Source organism: Ipomoea triloba, chromosome 9 (assembly GCF_003576645.1).
Source record: "Ipomoea triloba cultivar NCNSP0323 chromosome 9, ASM357664v1".
NCBI classification, from domain to species: Eukaryota; Viridiplantae; Streptophyta; class Magnoliopsida; order Solanales; family Convolvulaceae; genus Ipomoea; species Ipomoea triloba.
In genome coordinates, this window is record NC_044924.1 from 18,262,132 (window position 1) to 18,273,462 (window position 11,331).

At 45.0% G+C, this 11,331-nt stretch overlaps 1 protein-coding gene across 1 annotated transcript in view; it reads right to left on the reverse strand.

The window, feature by feature from the left end:
* Window positions 1-4,332: 4,332 nt before the first annotated feature.
* LOC116029662 overlaps window positions 4,333-11,331 on the reverse strand; it is a gene marked incomplete at its 3' end in the record, with an annotated part of 40,675 nt that continues 33,676 nt past the window's right edge. Inside the window, exon 6 of the mRNA XM_031271709.1 lies at window positions 4,333-5,353. Within this exon, the coding sequence (XP_031127569.1) occupies window positions 4,333-5,353 (1,021 nt within the window). The remainder of the gene's footprint in view (window positions 5,354-11,331) is intronic.

The window sequence follows — 11,331 nt, forward strand, 5'->3', positions numbered from 1 at the left end:
GTTGCGTACCGGTGGCAGGATGAAATGTTGTGCTCATCTTGAGTTGCGTACCCATGGCAGGATGAAATGTTGTGCTCATCTTGAGTTGCGTACCCATGGCTACATGAAATGTTGTGCTCATCTTGAGTTGCGTACCCATGGCTACATGTAATGTTTCCCAAAATCTTGATAGGAACCGTGAATCTCGGTCTGAAATAATATCGCGTGCTATCCCGTGATATTTAACCACATACTTGATGTAGGCTCTTGCCATCTTCTCCATTGACCAAGTTTTGTTCATCGGAATAAATCTTGCTGTCTTGGTCAACCGATCAACAACAACCCATACTTGGTCGTTTCCGGCTCTTGTCCTTGGCAATCCTCCCACAAAGTCCATGGAGATTGAATCCCACTTCCATTGAGGAACCTCCAATGGTTGTAGCAACCCTTTCGGCTTACTTCTCTCTGCCTTAACCTTTTGGCAATTCAAGCATTTAGCAACAGATTCCGCAATATCTTTCTTCATGCCCATCCACCAGAAATTTTGCCTCAGATCCTTGTACAGTTTGTCCCCTCCTGGGTGAACAGAATAAGGTGTGTTGTGACCTTCTCTCATTAATTGGTTCATTAATTCCTTACAACTTGCAGGTATGATCCATCTGCCTTTGAATCTCATGCTCCCATCCGAGTGCAATTCAAATGGACCCTATTTTCCATCCACCATTTTCTCTTTGATATTCTTTACCCAGTCATCCTCCCCTTGGGCTTGTTTGATCTCTTCAAATAGGGCTGGAGTGGCCGATAGGTAATATAGCTTCATCTCTTGGTCTGCCTGACCACACATTGTTATTTCCAGATTGAGTTTCTGAAAATCCTTGCATAATTGTTCAGGTAATACCCAGAGAGCATGATTTGGCTTTCGGCTCAAAGCATCTGCTACCTTGTTTGCCTTACCCTCTTGGTATTGGATTTCCAGATCGTAATCCTTGATTAACTCCAACCATCTCCTTTGCCTTAAGTTAAGATCTCTTTGAGTGAAGATGTACTTCAAACTCTGATGATCCGTAAAGATCTTGCAAGTGACTCCATAAAGATAATGTCGCCAGATTTTCAGGGCAAACACCACAGCTGCTAGTTCCAGATCGTGGGTTGGGTAATTAGCCTCGTGTGGTTTTAGTTGACGAGATGCGTAAGCTATTACCCTTCCATGTTGCATCAAGACACATCCTAGTCCTTTGTGAGACGCATCTGTGTATAGTTCATAGCCTTCCGTTCCCACAGGTAAGGTTAACACTGGGGCAGTTGTTAACCTCTTCTTGAGCTCCTGAAACGCCTGCTCGCATTCTCCACTCCAACTGTACTTGGTAGTCTTCTTGAGCAGATTGGTCAAAGGTCTTGCTATTTTTGAGAAATCCTGGACAAATCTCCTGTAATAACCTGCCAATCCCAAGAAACTTCGGACTTCTGTAACCGATTTAGGTGGTTCCCATTCTATTACGGCTCTTATTTTAGTTGGATCCACCGCTATTCCTTCCCTGGTGATTATGTGACCCAGGAATGCTACTTCCTCTTTCCAAAATTCNGATGAAATGTTGTGCTCATCTTGAGTTGCGTACCCATGGCTACATGTAATGTTTCCCAAAATCTTGATAGGAACCGTGAATCTCGGTCTGAAATAATATCGCGTGCTATCCCGTGATATTTAACCACATACTTGATGTAGGCTCTTGCCATCTTCTCCATTGACCAAGTTTTGTTCATCGGAATAAATCTTGCTGTCTTGGTCAACCGATCAACAACAACCCATACTTGGTCGTTTCCGGCTCTTGTCCTTGGCAATCCTCCCACAAAGTCCATGGAGATTGAATCCCACTTCCATTGAGGAACCTCCAATGGTTGTAGCAACCCTTTCGGCTTACTTCTCTCTGCCTTAACCTTTTGGCAATTCAAGCATTTAGCAACAGATTCCGCAATATCTTTCTTCATGCCCATCCACCAGAAATTTTGCCTCAGATCCTTGTACAGTTTGTCCCCTCCTGGGTGAACAGAATAAGGTGTGTTGTGACCTTCTCTCATTAATTGGTTCATTAATTCCTTACAACTTGCAGGTATGATCCATCTGCCTTTGAATCTCATGCTCCCATCCGAGTGCAATTCAAATGGACCCTATTTTCCATCCACCATTTTCTCTTTGATATTCTTTACCCAGTCATCCTCCCCTTGGGCTTGTTTGATCTCTTCAAATAGGGCTGGAGTGGCCGATAGGTAATATAGCTTCATCTCTTGGTCTGCCTGACCACACATTGTTATTTCCAGATTGAGTTTCTGAAAATCCTTGCATAATTGTTCAGGTAATACCCAGAGAGCATGATTTGGCTTTCGGCTCAAAGCATCTGCTACCTTGTTTGCCTTACCCTCTTGGTATTGGATTTCCAGATCGTAATCCTTGATTAACTCCAACCATCTCCTTTGCCTTAAGTTAAGATCTCTTTGAGTGAAGATGTACTTCAAACTCTGATGATCCGTAAAGATCTTGCAAGTGACTCCATAAAGATAATGTCGCCAGATTTTCAGGGCAAACACCACAGCTGCTAGTTCCAGATCGTGGGTTGGGTAATTAGCCTCGTGTGGTTTTAGTTGACGAGATGCGTAAGCTATTACCCTTCCATGTTGCATCAAGACACATCCTAGTCCTTTGTGAGACGCATCTGTGTATAGTTCATAGCCTTCCGTTCCCACAGGTAAGGTTAACACTGGGGCAGTTGTTAACCTCTTCTTGAGCTCCTGAAACGCCTGCTCGCATTCTCCACTCCAACTGTACTTGGTAGTCTTCTTGAGCAGATTGGTCAAAGGTCTTGCTATTTTTGAGAAATCCTGGACAAATCTCCTGTAATAACCTGCCAATCCCAAGAAACTTCGGACTTCTGTAACCGATTTAGGTGGTTCCCATTCTATTACGGCTCTTATTTTAGTTGGATCCACCGCTATTCCTTCCCTGGTGATTATGTGACCCAGGAATGCTACTTCCTCTTTCCAAAATTCGCATTTTGAAAGTTTTGCATAAAGTTTCTTTTCCCTCAACAATTGTAACGCCGTCCTGAGATGCTCTTCATGTTCTTCCGGTGTCTTAGAATAAACCAAAATGTCATCTATGAAGACAACAATGAACTTATCCAAGTATGGAAGGAAAATCCTGTTCATCAAGTCCATGAAAGTTCCTGGTGCGTTGGTCACTCCGAACGGCATGACGGTGAATTCGTAGTGCCCATACCTAGTCCGGAATGCGGTTTTGGAGATATCCTGTTCCGCGACTCGCACTTGGTGATACCCTGATCGTAAATCAATTTTTGAAAATACGCCCGCTCCCCTCAGTTGATCAAACAGATCGTCGATCCTGGGCAATGGGTATCTGTTATTCACTGTGACTCGATTGAGCTCTCTATAGTATGCACAGTCTTAGGCTTCCATCCTTTTTCCTTACAAACAGTACCGGTGCGCCCTAAGGTGACACACTTGGTCTAATAAATCCCTTCTCCAATAACTCTGCNGATGAAATGTTGTGCTCATCTTGAGTTGCGTACCCATGGCTACATGTAATGTTTCCCAAAATCTTGATAGGAACCGTGAATCTCGGTCTGAAATAATATCGCGTGCTATCCCGTGATATTTAACCACATACTTGATGTAGGCTCTTGCCATCTTCTCCATTGACCAAGTTTTGTTCATCGGAATAAATCTTGCTGTCTTGGTCAACCGATCAACAACAACCCATACTTGGTCGTTTCCGGCTCTTGTCCTTGGCAATCCTCCCACAAAGTCCATGGAGATTGAATCCCACTTCCATTGAGGAACCTCCAATGGTTGTAGCAACCCTTTCGGCTTACTTCTCTCTGCCTTAACCTTTTGGCAATTCAAGCATTTAGCAACAGATTCCGCAATATCTTTCTTCATGCCCATCCACCAGAAATTTTGCCTCAGATCCTTGTACAGTTTGTCCCCTCCTGGGTGAACAGAATAAGGTGTGTTGTGACCTTCTCTCATTAATTGGTTCATTAATTCCTTACAACTTGCAGGTATGATCCATCTGCCTTTGAATCTCATGCTCCCATCCGAGTGCAATTCAAATGGACCCTATTTTCCATCCACCATTTTCTCTTTGATATTCTTTACCCAGTCATCCTCCCCTTGGGCTTGTTTGATCTCTTCAAATAGGGCTGGAGTGGCCGATAGGTAATATAGCTTCATCTCTTGGTCTGCCTGACCACACATTGTTATTTCCAGATTGAGTTTCTGAAAATCCTTGCATAATTGTTCAGGTAATACCCAGAGAGCATGATTTGGCTTTCGGCTCAAAGCATCTGCTACCTTGTTTGCCTTACCCTCTTGGTATTGGATTTCCAGATCGTAATCCTTGATTAACTCCAACCATCTCCTTTGCCTTAAGTTAAGATCTCTTTGAGTGAAGATGTACTTCAAACTCTGATGATCCGTAAAGATCTTGCAAGTGACTCCATAAAGATAATGTCGCCAGATTTTCAGGGCAAACACCACAGCTGCTAGTTCCAGATCGTGGGTTGGGTAATTAGCCTCGTGTGGTTTTAGTTGACGAGATGCGTAAGCTATTACCCTTCCATGTTGCATCAAGACACATCCTAGTCCTTTGTGAGACGCATCTGTGTATAGTTCATAGCCTTCCGTTCCCACAGGTAAGGTTAACACTGGGGCAGTTGTTAACCTCTTCTTGAGCTCCTGAAACGCCTGCTCGCATTCTCCACTCCAACTGTACTTGGTAGTCTTCTTGAGCAGATTGGTCAAAGGTCTTGCTATTTTTGAGAAATCCTGGACAAATCTCCTGTAATAACCTGCCAATCCCAAGAAACTTCGGACTTCTGTAACCGATTTAGGTGGTTCCCATTCTATTACGGCTCTTATTTTAGTTGGATCCACCGCTATTCCTTCCCTGGTGATTATGTGACCCAGGAATGCTACTTCCTCTTTCCAAAATTCGCATTTTGAAAGTTTTGCATAAAGTTTCTTTTCCCTCAACAATTGTAACGCCGTCCTGAGATGCTCTTCATGTTCTTCCGGTGTCTTAGAATAAACCAAAATGTCATCTATGAAGACAACAATGAACTTATCCAAGTATGGAAGGAAAATCCTGTTCATCAAGTCCATGAAAGTTCCTGGTGCGTTGGTCACTCCGAACGGCATGACGGTGAATTCGTAGTGCCCATACCTAGTCCGGAATGCGGTTTTGGAGATATCCTGTTCCGCGACTCGCACTTGGTGATACCCTGATCGTAAATCAATTTTTGAAAATACGCCCGCTCCCCTCAGTTGATCAAACAGATCGTCGATCCTGGGCAATGGGTATCTGTTATTCACTGTGACTCGATTGAGCTCTCTATAGTATGCACAGTCTTAGGCTTCCATCCTTTTTCCTTACAAACAGTACCGGTGCGCCCTAAGGTGACACACTTGGTCTAATAAATCCCTTCTCCAATAACTCTGCCAGTTGAGCCTTCAACTCTTCCATCTCCTTCGGTGCCACTCGATAAGGCGCCTTCGAGACTGGTGCGGTTCCCGGTACGAGGTCGATGGTAAATTCCACTTCCCTCTCTGGCGGCATTTCCGTGAGGTCATCCGGGAACACATCGGGAAATTCACGCACCACCGGGAGGTCATCCGGGAACACATCGGGAAATTCACGCACCACCGGGATGTCATCCGGGAACACATCGGGAAATTCACGCACCACCGGGATCTGATTTATTCCAGGTTCTTCCATCCAGCTTCTTGCATCAAACAGAGGTACACTTCACACCCCTTGCGAGCGTACTTCATCAGCCTCTGCATCGTCATCAACCTTGGTTCAGGTTGCTTTTCCATTCCTTGATAGGATATCCTCCTCCCCTTCGGTCCTCGCAAGACAACCTTTCATTCACTGCATACTATCTGAGCTTTATGTTTATCCAACCAGTCCATTCCTAGTATCACATCGATACCCTCTAGACCGAAACGAATGAGGTTTCCGGGACAGTTGGATCCCGCTATTTCTATTGTGATATTGTCATATCCATCCTTACAGGCCACTACTATTCCCGAGGCAGTTCTTACATTCAAATCTAACTCGATAGTAGGCCTTAACTTTAATCTATCCGCGAATGTAGAGGATATAAACGAATTGGTAGCCCCTGTATCGAACAATACTAAGCCAGGTACTGAGTTAATAAGAAATGTACCGGTCACAACGTCGCTAGCCTGAGCTTGCTTGCTATTAACGACGTAGATCTTGCTTTGGTTTGTTGTGCTGCTTTCTCCCATGGGTGCTTTCCCTTTGTTGGTGGGATTTGGAGCTGCATTAGCCGGCCTCCCCGGTTTCCATGTTGAGAGTTACCTCCCCCATTTCTTGTCTCCGTGGGCCTCTGGCTGGTGTTCCCACCGAATCCTCCTCTTTGATTGTTTTTCTGCGAGGGGTCCCGATGATTGTCCATCCTAGTTTGGAACTCGTAGTACTTGTGCCCCAAGAACCCGCACTTAAAGCACCTGATCTTCTCCCCTTGGCAATTCTCTCCAAGGTGATCTCGTCCACACCTCCGGCAAGTTGAACTTCTCCTCTGATTCATTCCTCCCTTCCTTTCCCCTTGCATCGGATTGAATCTTCCCTGGTTGGTTTTCTTGTTGTCTGGCTTGAACTTTCCCTGTCTATCATCCCCCTTCCTCTTATTCTTGCTGTAGACCTCCTGTTGATCCAGGTACACTTGGTAGTGGTCGGATGCTCTGTCGTATGCCTCCTTGAGAGTAGTGCACATAAACGGTGCAATCGCCCCTCTCACAGCCCAATCCAGTCCACGTACGAACCTCCTCGCCTTACTGGCTTCGTCAGGCACAATGTTCTGAGCAAACCTCACCAGCTCCACGTACTGATCATAATAGGCCTGCACAGTCGCTCCCTTTTGTTTCAACCGCAGGAATTCCTCACACTTGATTCCCTTGATCCTTTCTGTATAGAATTGTCCTCTCAATTCTTCCTTGAATTCCTCCCAGCCGAAGTCTGGGTCTTGCAACAAGTCGGGCCCAACTGTTGACCACCAGTTATTTGCTGCCTTTGTCAGATAATACACGGCAGAGGATACTCGCTGATCTGCAGGGCAGTTGACCGCATCGAGCAGCTTGTCAAACGTTCTAATCCACTCTTCCAAGATTACCGGGTCTTCTTCACCCGCATAGTATGGTGGCTGCCTACTTGCTATGGCTTTTGCAAAAATCAACTCGCGGCTGTCTGTTGTGTTGATTCTGGACTTGTTGAGCCATCATAAATCCAGCCATCTGTTCCATTGCCAGAGCCATACGGTCCATTGCCGATATCTCGTCGCCCTGACCGACAGGTATATTTCGTCTAGGCGGCATCTTCACCAAACGACAGTTCCAAGTTAGTTCTTGAAGCATAAAAGCTCTTAAGGAGTTAGCTAACTACGCAGTTAGTATAGCAGCTACTCAAGTACTATCCAGCAATTCCCAACATTCACTTTGCCATGCTTCTCAACCAGGTATCTCAACTATGGCATAACAGTTAGGAACGCACTATACTATCATAATTACTCACAACAATTATAAGCAATGATTAACGCACATAAAGATACACAAATATTGATCAAAGCATTCTAGAATCGGGAGATTTCGCGAAATACAGATGATGAGGTGCCCCTTTTTGATGCTGCCTGGTCTCCAGCTCCGCTCCAGAAATTCCCACTTAGGCTCAGTCTTAGCAAATTTAGGCTGACTCAAACTTGGACTTTGAAAATCGAATTCTCCGAATTTCAATCCTAGACCTACAACGAAACCATACAACCTAGGCTTCGACCTAATTCCCGAAGGTTTAACCTAGGCTCTGATACCACTTTGTAACACCCCGGACCTACCTTCCCGTACATCCGAGGCATTACCGCCACACCTAGAGAGAGAGTTCTATCATTCCGCGATAAACCTCACTCTAGGTGCACAGGCTAAAGGAACTATTCTCATCACAACAATCACTCAACAGATACTTAACACTTTCATACATATCAACTGGTGAAGCTTCATTAAGCAAAGTACATAATCTTGCAAAAATACATAAATAAGATTGCCCCTCGGGCCAAAATACCAACAAGGTTCAACCTAGACGCAACTGGTCATGCCTAGTCATCACTAAGGCTAAAAAAAAAATATATGTACACCAAAAAATTTCCCAAAGACTCTCAAAGATCCGACGTCTAATCAAGCATGCGGTACACGGGGCCAGTGAACTCTCCCTAGACCAGGTGCCACTCCCCCTCATACCAGGTAATGTGGTCCAAAAACCGAGAAGTGGGACCATCGACCACTCCTCCCAAACATCCCGAGGGCTAGGGTCCNGCTTGAACTTTCCCTGTCTATCATCCCCCTTCCTCTTATTCTTGCTGTAGACCTCCTGTTGATCCAGGTACACTTGGTAGTGGTCGGATGCTCTGTCGTATGCCTCCTTGAGAGTAGTGCACATAAACGGTGCAATCGCCCCTCTCACAGCCCAATCCAGTCCACGTACGAACCTCCTCGCCTTACTGGCTTCGTCAGGCACAATGTTCTGAGCAAACCTCACCAGCTCCACGTACTGATCATAATAGGCCTGCACAGTCGCTCCCTTTTGTTTCAACCGCAGGAATTCCTCACACTTGATTCCCTTGATCCTTTCTGTATAGAATTGTCCTCTCAATTCTTCCTTGAATTCCTCCCAGCCGAAGTCTGGGTCTTGCAACAAGTCGGGCCCAACTGTTGACCACCAGTTATTTGCTGCCTTTGTCAGATAATACACGGCAGAGGATACTCGCTGATCTGCAGGGCAGTTGACCGCATCGAGCAGCTTGTCAAACGTTCTAATCCACTCTTCCAAGATTACCGGGTCTTCTTCACCCGCATAGTATGGTGGCTGCCTACTTGCTATGGCTTTTGCAAAAATCAACTCGCGGCTGTCTGTTGTGTTGATTCTGGACTTGTTGAGCCATCATAAATCCAGCCATCTGTTCCATTGCCAGAGCCATACGGTCCATTGCCGATATCTCGTCGCCCTGACCGACAGGTATATTTCGTCTAGGCGGCATCTTCACCAAACGACAGTTCCAAGTTAGTTCTTGAAGCATAAAAGCTCTTAAGGAGTTAGCTAACTACGCAGTTAGTATAGCAGCTACTCAAGTACTATCCAGCAATTCCCAACATTCACTTTGCCATGCTTCTCAACCAGGTATCTCAACTATGGCATAACAGTTAGGAACGCACTATACTATCATAATTACTCACAACAATTATAAGCAATGATTAACGCACATAAAGATACACAAATATTGATCAAAGCATTCTAGAATCGGGAGATTTCGCGAAATACAGATGATGAGGTGCCCCTTTTTGATGCTGCCTGGTCTCCAGCTCCGCTCCAGAAATTCCCACTTAGGCTCAGTCTTAGCAAATTTAGGCTGACTCAAACTTGGACTTTGAAAATCGAATTCTCCGAATTTCAATCCTAGACCTACAACGAAACCATACAACCTAGGCTTCGACCTAATTCCCGAAGGTTTAACCTAGGCTCTGATACCACTTTGTAACACCCCGGACCTACCTTCCCGTACATCCGAGGCATTACCGCCACACCTAGAGAGAGAGTTCTATCATTCCGCGATAAACCTCACTCTAGGTGCACAGGCTAAAGGAACTATTCTCATCACAACAATCACTCAACAGATACTTAACACTTTCATACATATCAACTGGTGAAGCTTCATTAAGCAAAGTACATAATCTTGCAAAAATACATAAATAAGATTGCCCCTCGGGCCAAAATACCAACAAGGTTCAACCTAGACGCAACTGGTCATGCCTAGTCATCACTAAGGCTAAAAAAAAAATATATGTACACCAAAAAATTTCCCAAAGACTCTCAAAGATCCGACGTCTAATCAAGCATGCGGTACACGGGGCCAGTGAACTCTCCCTAGACCAGGTGCCACTCCCCCTCATACCAGGTAATGTGGTCCAAAAACCGAGAAGTGGGACCATCGACCACTCCTCCCAAACATCCCGAGGGCTAGGGGGGACCATCGACCACTCCTCCCAAACATCCCGAGGGCTAGGGTCCCAAGGGTAGGGGTAGTGCACAATGAACTCCAGGGGATCGCTACCATCTAACGACTCTATGGGGTAAAAGCCGTAAGCAGCTTGGACCTCTAACGACTCTATGGGGTAAAAGCCGTAAGCAGCTTGGACCTCGTCCATAACCGGGCAAGAGACAAAAGGGCCGACGGAGCCATAGGAGTATTTGGGTTGGTGGGAGCCTCGGGAGCATAACCAGGTGCGTATGGGTCTTCTCCCTCCATCATCTGTATGTAATCGTCATACTCCATGCCCTGACACACATACTCCGGTGAACTTTCGGAGTTCACCGGGCTGCAAGAACTGACACTAGACTGCATATGATAAGAACACAGTGAAGTGTAGTTAGCACAACGGCTAAGTAAGGATATCCATGGGTTATTCAAAACCAAATAAAGGTTTTGTAAAAATTGTTACATAGAAAACCCTATACCTTACTCATCTGNAACTGACACTAGACTGCATATGATAAGAACACAGTGAAGTGTAGTTAGCACAACGGCTAAGTAAGGATATCCATGGGTTATTCAAAACCAAATAAAGGTTTTGTAAAAATTGTTACATAGAAAACCCTATACCTTACTCATCTGCAAGATTCTACTTGCAACAGTTATAAATAGCAATTCGCATACACTAGGAGCAAAGTTCAATAATGTCTCATATCATTCTCCCTCTTGACAAGGTCATTTGGTAATCATTTACATACCCAATAATATATTGTTAAACAATTTAGCATACTAGTAAGTAGTAGAAAACATAAATCACACATCTTGCTTGTAATCACCTTAGTAGAAAAACCTTTCCCTCATAATGAGATTCTCATCACCTTTCACTTTTCAAAGAGAGAGATCACCCACAACCTTTGGGTACTTAAAAACTTGTTACATCTCTCTTTCCCGTAGCTACGGCGTAACTACATTCGTATTTCGAAATTCCACTTAGTCCTAGATAGAAAGTGTGAGGCCTTTGGAGTCCTTTCTCCACTTTTGACCACTTGGATCGTTGAACTCGGGTTCAGTGGTCATCGCCCGGTCTAATACTGATCCCCTGGACTTATAGGAGCATTGGAATGATCCCTAGCTAGCCTCACTAGGTTCATAAGAACGACACCTACCCGAACATAGAGTGACTATACTTAAGTGTGCACACCCCCGTAGGAGTACCTTTTCCTTCCGGGTGATATAGTACTCG